The following is a 20,503-nucleotide window of genomic DNA, read 5'->3' as shown; positions in this document are numbered from 1 at the left end:
TTGGCCTGACCCAGTACAGTTGTTCTTATGTTTCTACTCACGACACTCATTTACACCTCTAACGATCACGTTAGCTGAATTATACATATCCCATGGGAATGAGGGGGGGCAAGGATCATGGCCTGAGGGGTTTGAACCCCCTGGGCTCTGAGCCAAGGGAAACATTAGCAGGAATCCCTGAGTCCCGGGCTCCTGCAGAGACTTGCAGTGGGAGAGCCAGCGGGGCAGGAACAAGCATGTATTTGGTGCAGTGCAGCCCGAAGGATGGATGGGGAAGCATGACAACTCCATGTGGTCAAGTTTCCACAACTCACCAGCTGTGCCGAACGAATGGCGAAGGGAGAGCAATTCTGGAGTTTCTGTTCCTTTCAGGTTTTGGTCTTTGTTCATTTCAAAGTGACGTTCAGAATTAACACGAACTCCTGGGAGGCCCTGCCAGACAGGTGTGCAGCACTAGATTGGTCTGTGCTCCATCACAGGCTCCAGCACTGGGGTTTCAGGAGACCTGGGTTTTGTTCCGAAACTTGCAGTGTGACCTAGGGTGCGTGACTTTCCCCTCTTGGTGCTTCAGTTTCCTCCTATCTGAGCAACGAGCTTTGCACAGGTTAGTTAGTTACTGCTTATAATGTGCTCAGAGAAACTTGGCTGGAAGGGAAGGAATACATTCTTAGATGGTTTCCTTTTGGAACCTGTGGGTCCCTTCCCAGCTATGGATGTGTGCACCCGGAAACCACACAGATGGGCACTGTGCCAGTGTATGATCATAGACCCAATACTGGGCCTTCCGCTCTGTGTTTGTGAGTGGGAAGCATGAGAGTAAATAACTTACTGATCCCCTGGACCTCCAATCCAGTAGAGGTCAGGCTGTAGAGGGAAAAGTAGCTAGTCTCTATTCAGGCTCCGCCCACACCACCAAGCTCCACCCACAAACAGTGAGTCACTGACTTCTTGATTACATTTGTCATTGTGGATCCTTTTAAACAAACACTAGCATATTTCATTAGGTTTCAGAGTCAACACACCATGGTGATCGATGTTCACATCCCTCTTGGAGTTTCAGTCTGTCTGCAGACTCAAGCTCACAGCACTGTATTGGCCACATTTTGTGGGGGGTTTCTTTGCAGACATAAGGAGAAGTGACAGTGTAACATACACTATGTTGTACTGGCCAGAACTAGTTCAGTAGGACTTCCATTTCTTCCAACGGTCCGATCTCCAAGCACCCCTGCCACCCTCCCTGGGAGTTGGGAGAATGGAACCTCTGCCAATGGGAGACTTCTGCTCCCTCTGTGATGAGCACCAGACACTGGGGTCTCTTTGCTGAGTCAGGGAGACTATGTGCACCAGGGACCTTCCTTCCCATCCACTCAGCAACTGAGTAATCACTGCTAGTAGAAACACACCAAGAAAAGCCCTCTCTGTTCACTGATGCGTCATCCTCCCAATGCCTGTTTGTCCTCTGAAGCTGTGGTTAGCTGGGGATTTCAGCAGCAGCAAAATGTCCAGAGCTGGGGCCTAGTGCTGCTCTCTGGGGTTCAGATACCTGGCTGCAATACCCCAGGGGATTCCAGAATAAATACCTCAGCAGGCCTGTCGAGTGTGTCCCCTCATGTGTTCCCCCGGTCTCAGAGCCCACTCAGCTCCATTTTGACTGGGTGGGGGCGGATGCAATGGGTGAGGTGACCTGGTTCTCAGAGGTTGTCCTGCCCACGACTTTCCCAAAAGTTAATTCTCTGTTCTCAGAAACAAACAGCAAGAGGGTCAGAGGTGCCGATCTGAGCCCCCGAGCAGGGGGGCTGGAATAATGCGTGTAGTAGGGTTGCTGAGAGCTGTTGAACCAAACTGTATAGAATGGAAACCACTTCAAGCCAGGGGGTGCGGAAGCCCCTTTGCAGCCTTAGTTCCAGCACGTATGCCCCTGAGACTGTTTTGCATGGTCTCCTTCTGGCCCCCATTACAGATACTCGTCTCAGGCTTGGGAAGGGGGTAAATAATTCCTTTCGATCGTCAGTGAAAAATCAGACCACGAAGCAGTTTGCCAAGCAGCTCACTGGGCTATGATGTGCTGGCAACTCACACATATTAGCATCAGGATGACGCATAGATGGCTCTTCTTTTATTTTCAAAACGAAGCCAGTGCTTTCTCATGCTGCACATAATCAAGCTGTGGAACTCCCAGCTGCAGGAATTCTTTGAGGCAAATGCTGAGGCTGAATCACCAACCAAAGATCAGATCCTGAGCACTCTCAATCCCACTGACTCCAGCAGGCATTTCAGGTGTTCAGTAGGTGGATAGGATTCGGCCCATCTTTGTATCTCTGCAAGGTAAGATGATGGTGGTAATCAACTGCCAGGCTCCACAGCGTACACTGTAGGGGTCAGGAAGGAATCCATCCCATTCAGGGAATCAGGCGCACTGCAAGGATTTCCTCCTCCTTTGAGGTCTTGGACGTTAGCTAGACATATGCTGTCTGAGCTTGCCTGTTAAATCCTCTGGGCTGGATTCTCCACTGCCCTGCTCCTGGTGTCGCTGTTTCCACTAGTGCAGCAGTTCTCAAACTGTGGTTGGGACCCCAAAGTGGGTCAGGACTCCATTTTAATGGGGTCACCAGGGCTGGTGTTCGGCTTGCTGCGGCTTGGTGCTGAAGCCAGAGTCCGAGCCCCACTGCCCAGGGCTAACCCCCTCGAGCTCTGGCACCCCACAGGTAGGTGGGGCTTCTCCCCCTTCCCAGGGCCATGTGGTAACTATTGTTGTCAGAAGGAGGTTGCAGTGCAATGAAGTTTAAGAAACCCTGCACTAGTGCAAAGTGAGTGCCGCTATTCTGACTTGCTTTCCACACCCAAGCAGGGCAATGGAGAACCAGGGCCTATATTCTCAGTCTGACAGGGCTGTGGGTGTGTCTCTCACTCTCTCTCTCACACACACACCCCTCACCTCAGAATCAGGCCCCAGGGTCCCCTGGGGCTCTCACGCCCTGGCCCTGTGACAGTTGGTGCGGCACATATCTCAGAGGCTCCAGCTTGCTGCCTGGCTCCCGCCCCCGCTGTGACCATGCCTCACCTGCCATCCACCCACAGGCTGATTTCTCTGTGATCTGCTCCTCGGGGATCTCGTCTGCGCTGCAAACTGCTCCCTGGGCTGCGCCAGCTGATGGGAAGGCTCTTGCTTGGGTCTAGGAAGCTGTGGGACCCTGTAAGATCAGGCCCTCCCCCTTGCCCTCCCAAGACCCACCTGTCAACATGCCACTACCCTGCCCCGATAGGGCCAAGCAGGGAGCTTGATCCTTGGGGATACACAGCCCTTGGCCTCTGGGTCCGCCAGCAAGGGTTCACCAGAGACCAAACCTCGCTCTCAGCCCCCAAGCAGGGCAGAACGGGAAGCCTGGCCCCTCTCTGCCCCACACTGAGGGTATGTGCCCCTGGAGCCATCCTGCTGGACGCCTGGCAAACACCAGACTCACCAGCAGAGGAAGGAAAGTGAATCCTGCTCCTGTAAGAGCAGGAGTCACAGGGGCTGGGGAAAAATGCTGGGAATGTTACAAGTGATGGAGGGGTGAGGGGCAGGGGTGGGGAACCAGCAGGAAGCCCTGAGCCTCAGGTGCCCCCCCAGGGCCTGGGCCCCCAGAGAGCCACCCCAGCCCAGCAGGTGCAGCATGAACAGTCCTTCCCCCCTGCCCCCCGAGCTATGGCTGCACCTGTCGCAGCCAGAATCCCTCGCAGCCAGGCTCGGGGGGCTGTCAGGGCAGGGCAAGCTAAGTGCTGCCAAGTGGGGGGAGCAGAGGAGGGAGTGAGACAGAGGTTTGTCCCTCCCCACTCCCCCCCCCAAATTGCCAGCACCTGCCTTGTGATCCTGCAAGCGCAATGGGGGCCATGCCGCCTGCTCTGGGGACGCCAGCAGCTCACACACGTGCCCTCGCACGGCAGACCGAGCTTGTGCAGGAAGCAGTTGTCCCCAAACCAGTCCCTGCTGCAGCTGCATTTTTCAAGCAACCTAGGGGCTAGGAGCCCCCTTCTGCTCCATGAGAGCCCCCGGCAGGAGCCGCAGAAGACATCCTCAAGGCACCAGGCGGCCTGTCTGTCTCCTTCGAACGTCTTTTCTTAAACAGTTCCATGGAACAGGCCCCTGTGACCATTCGTGAACCTTCACCATCATTCTGGCCACAGCTACTCAGTGGGGCTTTCCCCAGCTCTGACCTCTGGGACTCACTGCTGCTTCCCACCAGGTGGGACTCAGAGCCCAGCCCCACTTCTAGGGGAAGGGTCACAGCTATTGGATGGCCCCTCCATGGGCAAGCTCCGCCCAACTGCCCCCTTACCCTCAGCCCCACCCTGTGCTCAAACCCCACCTGCACCCTCCTCTGGCCCCAGCTGGATCAGCAGGCAGGCATCACCCACCCACGGCATGGCCAGGGAGTCTCCCAAGAGCCCCATTTCCTCCACCGCATGCCCTGCCCTCCAAGGGCTGAGGATGGGGTTGGTACACACACCCCCAGCCCCTTTCCAATTCCTCAGCAGTGAGGACAGCGCAGCGCATGCAGCGACTCACCCATTTGCAGCAGCCGCTGATGCTGAGGCCCAGATCGGGGGCAGAACAAGAGGCAACCCGTTGGAAATAGAGGTTTTATTTAAAAGTCAGCGCTACGTGGCCCCCATCCAGAGCAGTCAGCACCACCTCCTCCCCTGAGGTCTGGCCAGACAGCTCCACAGGGCCCTGGCACCATGATACGATTCTTAGTGACAGAGCAAAGTGGGCAGCCCCTGACCCCTGGCAGAGCATCCCAGGCTGGTGGCACATCCAGCGCAGTGCCAGGTGGCTCACACCATGAGGTCCCTGCCCTGTGCCTGCCAGGTTGGCTGGTCCTAGGACAGAGGAGACTTGGGCTCACATTGGAGATGCTGGGTGAGCAGCAAGGAGAAGGGGAAAGCAACACAGGCAGACACTGGGAATCAGCCCTGGAGCCTTGCAGCCTGAAGGAATCAATGCAAGCTGGCTCCTGGGGCGAGAAGAGCGTGTGGGGAGAACTGAGACAGCAGAGCAAATGTCCAAGTTTGGGGAGCAGCCCTGTAGAGTTTGGCCCAGAAGGCCTGGAGAACGCAGGGGGCAGGACGTCTCGCTGGCAATGGTGGCACTCCAGTGCAGCTTTGGGGCTGACCTGAATGGAGGAGGATCCTGTGCTGGAATCACATACATCAGAGTGGAAAGACCTCACAACATCAACCCTGGAGAACCCGATGCAAGATCCACAGCCTTCTGGCACCGCCTCGGAAGATCAAGCTGCATCTCCACTGGCTCTGAGCAGCAAAGACGCTGCAGAGTTGGAAGGTTCCTCCTTCATTCCCACTGCACAGAGTCCTTACACACCATGCTCCCTGGCCAGCGGGGAAGGGCGGGGCCCCCAGGAGACAAAGGTTGTGTTCACCTCAGCTATTTCCGCTGAAAATCCAAGTTGTCTGCGGCTCCCAAGGAATGGGAGCTGCAAAGATTCCCACAAGGCCTGGATGGGGATCAGTGATGGGATGTCAGTGGTTCAAATCCAGCCAGGAACTGTCTGGACATGAGATGAGTTTTCTGGTCTCAGCTCAGTTCCTAGGGGGACTGTCCCCACAGCACTGGCTGGCAGAGAGGTGAAGGAGTTGCTAGACCATGGGAGCCTGACACACACACACACACACACACACACCCCGACTCACCCCAGGTCACACTGGAGCATGACCCATTGTGGGAACTCACACAGCTGTTACCCATTTGGGGCACACTCCAGAGCTCCCCCCACGCCCCATGAGGTCCCAGCACAACGCACCACGGCCCAGTTCCAGCTACCCTCCCCCATCTGGCAGGTCAGGACGAGCTGCCTTCAAAGCCAGGCAGAAAGAGAAACTTCCCAGCCTCTGTGCAAAGCTTTCAGGCCGGCAGCTGCTCCCCACACTCTGCACACAACTGCAGCAGGTCCCCGGATTAGTCAGCACTGGGGCCCAGTTCTGCCAGCAGGGCCTGCTGGTCCCTCCCCAGGATTTGTGAGTTTGTTCTGCGCGTAAGCGGCAAGTTCATTAGCAGGAAGCCATGTCATTGCAACACTTTGTTGGGGGCAGGACATCATTTCCTGCCAATCCAGTGCCCCCGCCCCCCATTTCATTCCAGTCACTCAAACTTGGACTTGGCCCTGCCCCCCCTTCCTCGTATGTTGAGCAGCAGCAGGAGGCCCAGGCAGATCGTAGCCGGAGCACACATGGCCAACGGCTCCTTCAGCACCAGCAGGGTGTAGATGGCACCTGGGGAGACAGAGAAGAAAACACGCTGGGGAAGAGTCAGGAGATGGACCAATGAAAGGTCAGAGCCACCCCTTCACTAGCAGCCCAAAGCACCTGACTCCAAAAGGTGGCCCCATGGCTTTGAACTGTTGTCATTACACTTCAGAGTCAACATACCCCATGAGATGGATGGAGACAATTCACACCTCTAGGAGCTATTGTTTCAGACACTCTGCAGACTCAGGCAGGGTGCAGCACCCCGGCTCAGGTGCAGAGGGTTTTCTTTAGGGGATAATATTTGAACCCCACAAATGCTGACCAGGCCCTGAGTTTGGGCAGACCCAGGTTTCACAGTGCTCATGTTCCTCTGCCAGAGATTTATCTCTACGGGTCTCGGCATTAGCCGCCCTACAGCTCGCTTTGACGCCAACAGACCATTCTCTGCACAAGCTCCGCCATGGCACCAAACAAACATGAGAGAAGCCACCGCAGCTCCCCACGGAGAACCGCATGGAACGCTCCCCCCGGCTGCCTAAGGACAAGGATGCTGGGAGCAGGGGGTGGAAAGGGGACATGTTCCCAGGTTATGCTCCCACTCTGACACTGTGGCTCCCTGGCCTCGCTCAGTGGCTTGATGGCAGCTAGCAACGGCAAACGCTTGCAGCCAGCAGGTTCCGCCCCATCACCAACCACCCCAGCTTCTGCAGCAGCTCTGGAAACGTCCTTGGCTAGACTAGAGAGCATGGGGACTCCGCTGCTGGTGCAGATAACGCTCCCCTAGGCAGTCCCAACACTGTGCCCTGCTGCAGACTAACAGCAGCTCAGCCACTGCACAGCCAGTTTATCCAGCCCCTGGGGAGTATCCCCAGCATAGAGAGGGGCCCCTCATTGGGTGGGATGGTGCCTGCTCAACATCCCTGCTGGGCTCACCCTGCAGGCCCCAGGGTCATGCTGAGAAGGGGATAGGGGTTGCTGTTCTGGGGCAGTGGAGCTGTCCATAGGGGGCAGTAAATTTAGAGCAGCCTCTGGGGATGCTCCAATTTATGCTGGAGGGGGCAGATCAGGTCCCAGAATCCCCAGAGGGGACGTAAAGCCCCCATTGCCCCTCCCCATACCAGACCGCACCCCTGTGAGCACCACAGCATGGAGTCAGGGCCAAAGGGATACACACGACTCTAAACAGCTTTCCACTCTCTCTTCCAATTAACTGGGCCACGGATCTGGTCAGAGCAGCAGCAATAAATTCCCTGCACGGAGCTCTCGGTGCTGGCCACGGGGCTGGGCTAGATGGGGCCCGAAAGGAATCCAACATCCATCGTTCTGTGACCGGACCGATGAGGCACCATCTGACCTGCTGTCACAGCTTCCTACTCAGATTTGAACCTTCGCGTTCATAAACTGAGAAGCTAGCATGAACCCTCTAAGCTTAATTACCAGCTTAGATCTGATATCGCTGCCATCAGCCAGGAATTGCCAGGGCCTGACTCCCTCGGGTCTCCCCAACAACGTTCCCTGGGACCACAAGACTCAGGATCCCTGAGTCTTAAACAAAGGGATAATAACCTCGCCCGCGCGCCGTCTCCTCATTTACCCCCCTCCAGGCTTCCCATGGAGAATACAGCTTCAAGTCCTTGAAACACAAGCACCGAGAGATTTAAGTATCTCTCCCCTCCCTCTCCTTTCTTCCCCTCTGAGGGACTGGTTCAAGATCTGCCCTCCGTAGAATCTTAACACAAAGAGAATTTCCCTTCCCTTCATCTCCTTAAGCCTACCCAGAGAAAATCAAACAGGTCTTAAAAGAAAGCTTTATATAAAAAGAAAGAAAAAACACATAACTAGTCTCTGTATTCAGGTGGACAGTACAGGGTCAATTAATAAAAAAATATGAATTAAACAGCCTTATTCAAAAAGAGATCATTTAACATTCCAGCAAACCTACACACAATGTAATACAAAAAAAACAATAAAAGCCTATTGTTTTTCTACCTTTGTACTCACAACTTGGAAACTCAAGATTAGAAGCTTGAAGATAGAAAGATCCCTCTCATAGCTGAGAGACAGACAAAAGACCCTCCCTGAGCTTTGAAAAATCTGGTTTCCTGATTGGTCCTCTGCTCAGGTGTTTGGTTCCCTTTGTTAACCCTTTACAGGTGAAAGAAACATTAACCCTTAGCTATCTGTTTATGACACCTGCACAGCCAGGGGCCTGGCAGACAGGGAGAAGCTATTAACCAGTGCAGCGCATGCTAGATTTGAACCTGATGGATGCCTGCTAGCCCCAGGAGCTTGCAGGGCCGGGTTACTTAAGGTCAGCTCTGTCGCTGCAAGCCAAGGATCCCCAGGTTAACATGTGCAGCCTCGTGATTCCAGCAGACAGTGATTTTTTGGCCTGTAACTGACACGCGATTTGAGAAGATTGTTACCAGCCAGCTCCCCCGGCAAGGTGAATCCTGCCAGGGACAAGAGATGGAAATTGCAGCCTTTCACCCTGAAGAATCGCTGCACTCGTCAAGGGCACTTGCCTTTAACCTTCTGGTTGCTGGCATGGTGCAGACTGCTGCCCACCTTTCACTGCAACACCCCCATTAACACCGAACTGTTCCAGAGCCGCTCTGAGGAGCCCTGGCGCTGTGCACGAGAAGGGGGGCAGCTGCCGAGGATCTATACCCATTGGGGGCTGGAGAGGATTTAAATAAAGGACCATAAAGAGCTTGACTGGCTGAACATGGACAGTGATGATTAAGAGCCAGGGGAGGCTTGAGAGCTGGCTGACAGGTGTGAATAGGAGGGAGTAGAAAATCTAGGCTGAATATCGGGGCAGAAGGAATTGGTGGAACCCCAGTTCCTGCAGCCAGGCCAAGCCCCTGGGGAACTTCCTGCAGAAAGCAATGCACCTGCCGAGAGCAGAGACCTGACTGACCTTTCCTGTCTCAGGACACTGGGCATCTTTCCACGGGTTACGTTAGCCACACATAGGCATGGAGCAGGGCTCAGGTGGGCAGAGCCTGCCATTCGAGGTGCCCCAGGGGCTGGGGATAGCGTGGGGACTGTGCATCCAGCCCCTAGTGAGGGAGGGGGCATCAATCACGAGAGACTGCTCCAAAGAGTATCCTAGCCCCTTGCCCGGAGAGCTGGAGGCTCCGGAGGACGGGATGGCATCACCACAGAGGAGAAAAGATCAATTCTGGGGCTCCTGCAGCAAAAGCCAGGACTCCCTGGTCGGAGGGGAGGGGTAGCAGGGCCAGGGAACTCTCAGCAACAAGTCCAGCGGCTGACACCTACCGATCATGACGATGGTGAGCACGAAGTTGCTGATCTCCTGCAGGAGCTGGGGCCCAAAGGCCAGCAGCGCCCCGGCCACCACCTCGATCCAGCCAACCACCTGCAGATACTGCCCCGGCTCCGGCTTGTAGCCAAACTCCTTCAGGGGGAAGACATCGGCAAACTGCACAAACTGGGACTTCTGGAACGGGGAAGGGAGCGTCAGTGGGTTTGGGGCCGCGGCGGTTCCCCTCCCGGGAATGGGGCGTTTGAGCCTGCGGCATGGCAGGGGCTCAGTCACGGTGCATGGTCCTTAACAGAGAGGAGATGGGTGGCCTGGAGCCCACGGGGGGCTAGGAAAGGAGCAGGGTGCCCCTTGCTTTCAGGTCTAGAAAGGCAGCTGGGGGGCTCCCAAGTAAAAGGCCTGTCTGCAGTAGCACTAGGTGCCCCCAAGGGCAGTCAGTGGGGCAGCAGGGGCACAACACTGCCAGAAACCAGCCCCTAGGCCTACAAGGGACGTGTTATTTATTGGGTAAGCACCAAGAATCTTCCCTGCAGTGTAGCAAATTCTCACCCTGCCTGAAATCCCGCCTTCCGCCCTCCCTCTGGCCGGCACCTTCCCATCCCGTAGGATCCCACTTTCCCGGGCTGCCAGCCCAACCTCTTTTCCCAGCACCTCTGGCTAGGCTCTCTGAAGTGCTCAGCGCCCAGCCAGGCTGTGAAACAAGCAGCCAGACCTTTCAATCCAACAGCAAATTCAACCCTGGGGTGTCCCCTCTGTGCTTGAGAAAGAGGGTCCCAGCCTAGCAGCACTACGCTTGGAACTCCATGGTGCTCGACTCCAACCTGCACCTCCAGGCTGCTTTTAGACTGGCTCGACGTCCTTTCTGAGGGGCAACGGGAGGGGTAGTTAAGAATCCTTCCCACAACCCACCCTAGGGCATGTTTATTATACGGGTTCTTACAGTCCACTGAGTGGGTGGCTTAGGCAGCCAGGACTCCTGGGTTCTCTCCCTAGCTCTGACACAAAATCTGTGGGTCACCTTGGTCTATAGAATGGGGCTAATGATAGTTCCCATTGTGGTCAGCTACCTGCTCTTTGGATGGAAGGGGCTACATAAGGACGAAGCGTTACTATGCCAGAAGGCAATGCCAGTGCATCCAGAGTGCCGCGACCCTAACAGAACATCATCATCAAGGCTTCAGGTGAGGTTACAGGTGGAATGTTTTAAGGTGGCAGAGAACACCTTGCTGCGCTGACACGGACAGTTTATTTCCCTGCAGCTCTAGGTGACATTCCAGTGCTAAAACTCTCCTCTCATGATAGTTTTTGGCCAGCTGGGAATATTGCTCCTTAGCCACAGAGCACTGGAACCTCTGCTCTTTGCTCCTTTATTCTCTGTTGGCCTCAGCTTAAATCAAAGTTCATTTATTTGTGTGTTATATCAGGGAAAGTTCACTGGCAGATAATTTAACTTCTTATCTTGTCAGTTAATTTCTGCAAGGCCTCTTGGCAGGGCGCTGGAGAGCAACATTGGCAGTTCCTGAAAAATTGCCATAACAATCCCACACTGCTAGCAACAGGTATTAAGGGCTGTGAGCCAGATCCTGCGTTCACCTGCACAGGTGTAAAACCAGTGTCACTCCATGGAGTTAGTTTTCATTGACACTGGTGGACCTGAGAGTAGAATCAGCGCCCCCATTTTCAAGTGCTCAGGACCCACATCTGGGGTCAGATTTTCTATACTCAGCACTCAACCTGCTGATCTCTGGACAGCTCGTGCCTAAGTGATGCTGGAGAGTGCTTCCTCTCCCAATAACTGCACAGGTTGGGGCTCAACAACGTTTACATGGAAAGTAACGCAGAATCAGTTCATCGTAGCCCCAGCACTTTCCAAGTTGGGGTTTATAACCGATCCCTGGGTCTACTGGGTGGGCTGAACGCAGCTGCCCTGAAACCACGGACGGTGCAATCTGGAAAATCTAGCTCGGCATCCAACATGTAGCTCGTGATCAGAGCTCCTCTGAACATCTGTGCGCCCGCCCCAACTCTCACTGTTGGTGCTGAGCGGTTTTGGAAAATCTGACTCCAGTGACAGAGTGGAGAAATAGAACCCAGTTCGCCGACCCCCCAGCCCAGTGTTCTAGCCACTGGATCACCCCACCTCAAGCCAGTTACAGCCCTTTCAGATGTCACCTCCAGCCGAGTCCCTGACCAGCTGTGGGTTTGTAAATACCACTGGGTTGGGTTTGGTTTGGGGCAGGGAGGGGGTTCGCTTTCCACTGCTGCTGTGAGAAAGCCACACAACAAACGGGGAGAACTCACTGACCAGACAAGGGAACAGGGCAAGTGACTACAGGCAAAATGCTGTTAGACATACAAAGAAACAAACTGGTGGGAAAGTAAAGATAATTTCTCCAACCCCTGCCAGTTCTGCCAGCCCAGGGGTTAATGTGTAACTAGGGAAGGTAACAAGCCTTCAAGCAGAGCAATGTTAAGCTGAGGTTTTGATCTCTCGATACATGTTTGTAAGTTGTGCCACCCCTGGGTGGAAAATATTTGTTTCCCCCTGTGGCCCTGATCCTACTCCAGCCCCCAGCACAATGGGGTGCTGCTCTCCGAGAGCATAAAGCACCAATCACAATTCTGGGAAGAGCCCTTAGCCTGCATCTGCAATGCACTTTCACTTGCAGGGGTCAATCATCCTCCTGTTCTTACAACTCGGGGGGGACCGCCCCACAATCTGGAGGTGCAGGAGGGGACGGCACGGTGGCAATGTGAAAAGGGGGGACCGCCCCACAGTCCGGGGGTGCAGGGGGGACCACATGGTGGCAATGGGAAAGGGGGAGGTGGAAATACCCCAGAGCCTCCCTTGCGAGGGAGGGGGAGACTCGCCAGGCCAGCTGCCCAGAGTCCCAGCCGGAGACAGGGAGCGGTCATGGGGTCGGAGCTCGCCAGCCGCCCCCGCCCCACGGGACGGGGTTAGACCCCCGGGGAGCCGCTCGGAGGCTGCAGGGCGGCGAGCCCCGCTTGCCAAGCTCGCTTCCCGCCAACCGACCCAGCTCCAAGCCCGGCCCCGACCTGCTGCTTGCAAGAGCCTGGCACAAACACCCCGCCCCGGCGCCGCGCAGAGCCCGGATCCGAGCCCGATTCCCCCGCCGGAGCCTGCTGCAAACCCCGGGCCGGGACCCCCGCACTCACCAGCTGCTGGTAGAGCTCGGCCGAGATCCGGTCCGTCAGCTTCACCGCCCCGGTGAGCAGGAAGAAGAGGCCGAGCAGCACCCGCACGGCGGGGAAGACGAGCGCCATGGCCGGGCAGACGCCGCCCGGGCTGGGGCGCGGCTCCAGCCGCTGCTCCCCGCCCCGCCCCGCGGCTGGTCCCGGCGGACACGTGTCTCCTGCAGCCAGGCTCCGCCCTGCCGGGGGTCGCGGGGGCCCGCTGCAACCCTCACCCCAGCCTAGCGTCAGAGCCCGGGGCTGGGGGGCCCCGCCGGGCAGACAGGCCATGAGACCGGCAGAGCTTAAGCCACTGGCCAGGCTGATGGGTCTAGGGTGACCAGACAGCAAGTGTGAAAAATCAGCACAGGGGGTGGGAGGTAACAGGAGGCAATATAAGAAAATGCCTCAACTATCAGGACTGTCCCTAAAAAAGCGGGACATCTGGTCACCCTAGACAGGTCTCAGGGTAGCAGCCGGGTTAGTCTGTATCAGCAAGGAGGAGGAGTCCTTGTGGCACCTTAGAGACTAACGTATTTATTTGGGCATAAGCTTTCGTGTGAAGGAAGTACTGTTACATAGCAGAAAAATAGCTGCTGTCACACATACATTCAAAAATGGAAGAGATTCCAAACCTGATGTGACGCAAGACAGTTTACTTCTACATCCTCTCCGTTACTGGAAATCAGACCTATCTCTAAGCTCAGTAAAGCTACATCTCACAGTCATTAATAATTTCTGCTGGAAGATAGATGGTCATTCGGTGTTTGCTCATCCTACAATGAAAAGATTTTTTAAAGTATGGGTAGCCTTTACCTTTGAATCAGAGATCTTACACCAGTATGGGACCTTAATCTTGTCTTAAACTGTGCAATAAGGTCAGCCTTTGAGCCTATGGCCACTTGCTCACTTCTGTGCCTCTCTGTGAAAACTGCATTCCTCGTGGCTATCATGTCTGCTCAGAGAGAGGGGGGCCCTAATGGTATATCCCCTCTCTTTGATTTTTTTCAAGGACAAGGCCATATTGTGGCCACACCCCAAATTCCTACCAAAATACCTTCAGCCTTCCGCGTAAATCAACTTACCTTCCAGCATTCTTTCCCAAACTACACTGGGATAAAAGGGAGGCAACACTACACACACTCAACATTAGAAGAGTGTTAGCCTTCTATTTGGAAAGGACTAAGCCTTTCAGAAAATCTTCAAGACTATTCTTCTACATTGCAGACCGATCTAAGGGATCCCCAATATCTATGCAATGGCTCTCTAGGTGGGTATCAGAATGCATTAACTACTGCAATTGCACGCATGACTTACAGCCCCCTTTGTGAGCCTGAACGCGCTCTACGAATTTTCTGTCGACTTCTGTCCTTCCTCAATAACGTTCCAATCACAGAAAAATGCAGAGCAGCTACTTGGGCATCTGCACGTACATTTGCCAAGCGTTATGCAATCAGTCATGATTGAGCATCTGATGTGATTCTTGGTTTGACCGTATTATAATCAAGATTGGACCCTGCTCCGATGTCCTACCCTTCCAACAGGGACACTGCTATAGAGTCACCTAGAGTGGAACACCCATAGGGACGCTACTGGAAGAAGAAGAGGTTACTCACCTTGTGTTGTAACTGAGGTTCTTCAAGATGTCTCCCTATGGGTGCTCCACTCTAGGTGACTCTTATATATGAGTTCTGTAGTAAAGAAGGAACTGAGGGTGGTTTGTCTATACAGCAACAGAACATAGCACAAGATGGGGAGAGAGCATGTGTGGGCCAAACGGATACTGCTACCAAAAATCTCCAATCTGAGGCACAGGGATATAAAGATACCTAGAGTGGAGCACCGGTAAGGGGACACACACCTCAGAGAGCCTCAATTATTGCACAAAGCAAGAAACCTCTTCTGTAATGAGCAGCAAAGCAGTTCTTTGGAGGTTTACTATTATTTCATCATTGTCAATCATTAAGCTTTCAGCACAGCTGTGGTTTAGAAATCCTAGGTCCTGTGCCACACTGCCACAGCTCAGTCAGCAGGGGCATGCGGGCTGGAATGCCCACACTATAAAAGAGAGTGGGTGGAGGGCAGATTGTTCCCTTTGAGTGTTCAGAGTCTCAAGAACTTGGTGCCACCTCACTTGATCCAAAATAGCTCAAATTTGGTGACCTTCCAGGCGCGCAGCAAAAGACACCTGTTTGATAGACTTTTTGGAGAGGCTGTGTTTCTCACAATGATTAAAGAGTGGGAATTAGTGTCTGTAGGTGTCTAGTTGGCTCATTTCATGTGATATTATTACTTCAGTGCTGCTGGGATATTGTTGTATTATCAATGATGTATTAGGATACCTAAAGCCTTGGATCGATGTCTTTTATTTTAAATCTAAATGCAAACCTGTTTGATTTATTTAAGATCTTGCTTTGTTTTTAGTTGTGAAACCCTTGTTACATTGTTTTCAAGTTGTTATGCACTATTAAAAATTCTCAATGTATGGTTTTGTCTCAATACTTTTATACTATTTAGTATTAGGATTTATTTATGTTGGTTATTTTTAACTTTTGCTCTCCCTCTTCCCCCTTTTTAATACTGCAGTTCCAAAAGAGTTGATAGAACTTCACTTGAAACTGATGAGGAAGATTGGGAAGTCTGTCACAGCAGATAGATGGGAAAAATACTTAATCAAGGTACAGTAGATTTCTGTTCTGTTAGTCTGAAAATGCTAGAATCTGATGAAATCTTATGTCAGAAATCCGTAGTATGAATTTTAGCGAACCTAGAGCTGTAGCCAAAATCTGTGTGCATGCCCAGACCAGAGTTGCTTAAGGTTCTAGTTAAACTAACTAACTTTTGGCCTGCCTGGGTATGCGCACAAATTTCTGAAACTAGATACCAACTTCTGCGTGTAGAACATTGCAAACCTGCAGGCTGTATTACATGTGCAAGACAGGAGCAGATTGGACTATAAGAATTTTAGTGGCCAGTCAGAGCAGAGAGGTCTGAGCCGTAGCCTGGCGTGCTGCGTCACGAAAGTGCAGGCCGCCATGTGGCCCAAGAGTGTGAGGCAGGTGCGAGTAGAAGTTAGAGGTGCTGCCTGCAACCTCCGGATGATGTCCGACAAAGCCTGGAATCGGGACAAGGGAAGAGTGGCCGTGGCCGTGGTAGAGTCTAGGACGGCGCCGATAATTCTATCCTCTGGGTAGGGGACAGAATGGACTTCTCTACATTCATCAGGCCTTAAGGTTATGCAAACACGGCGATACAAGGCGGACGTGGAGAGAGCACTGGCCTGCTGACGGTCCCTCGATGCCAGTTACTCGAGGTAGGGGAAATATATGACCACCCGGTCTCAGCGACGAAGGGAAGGGCGAGACGACTACGGCGGCAACTTACGTGAACACTCTCAGGAGGCCGCTGAAGAGCGAAACCGGAGGACTGTGACACTGATAAGCGCGCTGCTATAGAGCGCAGAACATACTCCGAATGGGGCCGGGAAATGATGCGATATGAACAATAGGCGTCTTGACATGATCGAGGGCGTTACCAGTCTCCAGGATTCTAAGGGATGGAATGGAACCCCAAGGAAACATGCGGAATTTCAACTTCAGTAAATATTTGTTGCATCGCGCGAGGTCGAGGATGGGACGAGAATCCCTTAGGCCTTGGGAATCAAAAATTAGCGGAGTAGAACCTCTGCCCTTCTGTTGCGGACACCTCTGATTGGCACCTTTGTCGAGAGCGCTTGCACTCCCGGGGAGGATCTGCCGTAGAGGTCCCTGAAGAGGGAGACGAGGGGAGGAGCGGGTACGAGGCAAACTGCAGGTGGTACCAAAAGCAAGCGTGCAGAGGACCCAACGGTCGAGGCCGGACGCAGGGAGAGGCAGAGAGGACGGAGAAGTGGAGCAGGGGTGTCATGGAGGAAACTGGTACAACTGCGCCCGTAGCGAGTCGTATTCAAATGAGGACTTGAAGCCGGAAGAAAGACTTGGTAAGGTCCTGGACTTGACCCTTGAATCCAGAGTGTCTGCGCCTGCATCATTGCGGTGCCTGATTTGTCTCTGTTGGGTGGGGAAAGCCTACGCTGTTGTTGTAGTTGGCGGGCAAGGGGAACGCTGGAAGCATTCCAGAAGCCCGCATAATGACCTGTATCCTTTAGGCTTTGCACCGCCGCGGAGGTTATCAGAGAACAGGCCCTGGCCCTCAAACGGAATCCTGGATGGTGTCTGGAGTTCCGGAAGGCAGAGACCTGCAGCCAGGAGATACGACACGCATCATGAACACCGGAGGCAGAGTTCTGGGCAGCAAGTCGCCGCGTCCAGTGAGCCTGCAAGAGAGGTGCGTGCAACTTTCTTCCCTTCGCGTCCAGAAGGGACGAACTCCTGTGAGCGTCATTGCGGGAGGAGCTCTTTGAATTTATCAGCGGCTGACAGCCAGGTGTTAAAGCAGTGCGAGTAGAGGCTTGCTGGGTTAGATCATCAGCGCATGCTCGAACCAATAGATGGCGAGCAGGCCCAGTTAGGTCTCTTCTTATGGGGAGGCTGGGGCTTATGACTTGGTCTCTCGTTACACGTCGTGAACACAGAGGAGCATGGCGCGGGGTGAGTATATAGGTAGTCATAGGTTTTAAGATGGACCATGTTGCGTTCTATAACCCTCGCAGTGGGGGAGAACGCGAGCCGGTGAGCCAGACAGAGTGGTGGTCTGCTGCCGTAGATTGTTTTAATAACACGGGCAAGGTGCAACAACGACTGGGGAGCGTCAGACGTGATTACGCAACCAGGGTCTCAACCTCAAGAGATCTTCGGCTGAATGTTCATGTTCAGAGCCCACTACGCCTGAGGAGATCTTGTGAGCCCTCAAGTATGCGGGGTGGCCAATGGATGTCGTTCCGGCTACTGCTCATCAGGGGGAGGAGATGAAGAGTGCACTGGCAGAGTGGTACTCGGGGACGTCATGCGCGAAGTACCAGGCTCAGCGTCCTGAGGCTTCGGCAGGCAGCGAATGGACGGACCGCCTTCTCCAGGTAGCGGGGCCGGGACGCTCGCAGCCTCTGGAGCCCTCCGTTCTGGGTCAGGTGCACCGCTGGGACGAAGCACACGAGGCATAGCAGGGCTATGATGTGTCAGGCCACGTCCAGAAGCCAGTGCTGTGGGCCGGCTCATGGTAACCTTGCGGAAGTAGGTGGCAGGTCTTTCAAATCAGATCAGATATGTCAGTACCGGGAGATACAGAGCCTTGTAGTTCGCAGGCCACGGTGGCGCCGCATGAGAGGAGACGAGAGATCCGCGCCTAGATGCGGACCCGCAGGTGCCGGATCGGGTGAGTCGTACCCGGTGCCGGGCCGCGAACCGGGGACCTGCGACCGGCAGCGGTGCCGGGAGGTCGACCGGGAGAGGACCTGCGGTGCCGTGAGCGCTCCTGGAGTTGCGGTGCGGTAGCGGCGCTGGACCCCGAGCGGTGCCGGGAGTATCTGGATCGGCGCGATGATGACCGGTGCTGCGAGTACGATCGGTGCCAGGCGAGGAAGCGGTGCCGGGACTGCGAGCGCGTCACGAGGAGACCTCCCTCGTGATCGTGCCGGATCGCGACCGGTGCCTGGATCTTGAGCGCGCCGGGTCGGAGATCCGGGGACGGTGCCCTCATAGGGTTGGCTTGCCCTTAGAAAGCACAACCGCACCGGCGGCGCCGGGGGTGGGGCAGCCCAGGCTCAGTCAGAGCAATCAGGTCCCGTGCCGACGAGAAAGTCTCGGCGTGGACGGAGGTATCAGCTCTACCCAGATCTTGGCGGGGAGCTGGGAGGGATCGGACTCGACGGACAGCCGGGGCCGGAGCCAACGAAACCCTTGCACAGCCAGCACGGCCGCGCCGGCAGTGGGTGCTCCTTACGGGGCCGCTTAGCCGGGGTTGAGGACGTAGAGAGCCTCTTCGCGGGAGCCGGTGCCGGAGAAGGTCCGTGCCGGTGCGTCTTCGCGGTGCCGGAGGATCGGTGCCGGAGCCGCGCTCGGTGCCGGAGGCGCGGGGTGAAGTGCCGCTTCCATAAGGACGTCCTGAGGCGCTGGTCTCGCTCCTTTTTGTTCGGGGACGGAAAGACTTACAAAATGCGGCACTTATCTGAAATGTGTGATTCCCCAGGCACTTCAGGCAGCGTCGGGGGATCACTGTGGGCATCGCTTCTTACAAGTCGAGCACGCCTTGAACCCGGCGAACAGGCATCGGCCCGGCGCCGGCGTGGGAAAGGGCCAGAGCCACCCGATATGAAGTTTAACTATATATACAACTATAACTCTAAGTCTAAACTATAACTACAACTACGTATGCTAAGTAACTATGACTAACTAACTAGAACAGGAACGATTGACAAGAGAAGCTAGGGATGTGGAGGTCAGCTATGCCGCGCTCCACAGTTCCAACGACCGACACGGCGGTAAAGAGGAACTGAGGAGCGGGCGGGCCGGCAGGGGTATATATCACCCGCCATAGCGGCGCCACTCTAGGGGGCGACCTGCCGGCCCGCTTGAGTTGCTAGGGTAAAAGTTTCCGACGAACGTGCACGCGCGGCGCGTACACCTACTGGAATGGATATGAGCAAGCACTCGAAGAACAGTTGAAATCAGGGTACAGTAGCCCAGAGCCTGGTGTCCACCCCTGGGACGTGCAGTAGCAAAAGGCCTGACACTGAGAAACCACGAAGGGGGGATAGTTCCAGTGAGCCCCACAACCCTGACAGTTACCATGTACATTGCCCTACACAGGCACCTTGTCAGGCTAACGACATCGCTCTGAGCGATGCAGTTACACCAACCTCACTGCTAGTGTAGACAGCAGCACTACGTCAAAGGAGAGCTTCTTCTGTCAACACAGCTACTGCACGGCCTCCTGGGGAGGTGTATTACCTGTGTCGATGGGAGACGCCCTCCCATAGGCGTAGGCAGTGTCTTCACTGACGCGCCACAGCAGCACCGCCTTTTAAGTATAGACAAGCCATCTCTGTCCTCACCAGCTGATCCCCCTACATTTATAGCATTATCTTTGATGCATGGGGCACACCCTCTTCCTGTTGTGTAAATGCAGAAAGGCATCACTGCATCTGCTGAGCTGTGGCTCCATGTTTTCAAGACAACCTGAACAGCTGGGAATTTCCATCTAAAAACAAACACACACACACACACAAACAAACCTGGGTGTCATCAGATGCCGTGGTGCTCTGCTCTGCTCAATGTTGATAACTGTCGGCTGCGTGTTCCCTCTGTGTGCTGCCCCGGCTCTGCAGATCGCTGGCACACCAAACCCCGAGAGAATCCCCAATAACCACAGACTCCGATAAGGTACAAAGGCACCCGGCCAGGGTTATTACCAAACAGAGCACAGTAATAGTTCCCCGCAGACTCTACAGGACATACTACGAATATGCGCCCCCTGACAATGGACCGGCTCAGTCAGCGGCAGGACTCTCCACCGCCCCAGGGATGCATTCTTACACACAGGTACAAACAAGTTACACATCAGTCCTGACGCATTGAGGTTGAACCCCTCTGCGTTTTAGGGTGCTGCTTCTCTCCTGGTGCACATTGGTTCGAACAAACAAGCCTATCCGTCATATTGTCCTTTTGACCCTGTCTTTAGGATGGGTCAGCCAGTTCCTCATTATCTCTGTGGGATGTGTTCATACCGGGATGTTCTGGTGCCATCCAGGCACATATATTCATGCAATGAGCAGCCTTCTTCTTGCCAACTTCTGTGAGCAAGGCCTGCCTCTGGCTCACAGCTTGACTTTGCTTTATGTTA

The 20,503-nt window shown here is 54.5% G+C and overlaps 1 protein-coding gene across 1 annotated transcript; it reads right to left on the bottom strand.

The window, feature by feature from the left end:
* Window positions 1-4,606: 4,606 nt before the first annotated feature.
* On the bottom strand, window positions 4,607-12,872 carry TMEM35B (transmembrane protein 35B). Its single transcript, XM_032802697.2, has 3 exons — window positions 12,713-12,872; window positions 9,532-9,712; window positions 4,607-6,270 (listed from the first exon to the last, which is right to left on the bottom strand). The coding sequence occupies exons 1-3, from the start codon at window positions 12,818-12,820 to the stop codon at window positions 6,140-6,142; spliced, it is 420 nt and encodes a 139-aa protein (XP_032658588.1). The 5' UTR covers window positions 12,821-12,872; the 3' UTR covers window positions 4,607-6,139.
* Between the last annotated feature and the right edge of the window lie 7,631 nt (window positions 12,873-20,503).

The sequence above is a fragment of the Chelonoidis abingdonii genome, chromosome 25 (assembly GCF_003597395.2).
Source record: "Chelonoidis abingdonii isolate Lonesome George chromosome 25, CheloAbing_2.0, whole genome shotgun sequence".
Classification (NCBI taxonomy): domain Eukaryota; kingdom Metazoa; phylum Chordata; order Testudines; family Testudinidae; genus Chelonoidis; species Chelonoidis abingdonii.
The sequence above is the reverse complement of the archived record's forward strand: the minus strand, read 5'-3'. Positions and strand labels throughout refer to the sequence as shown.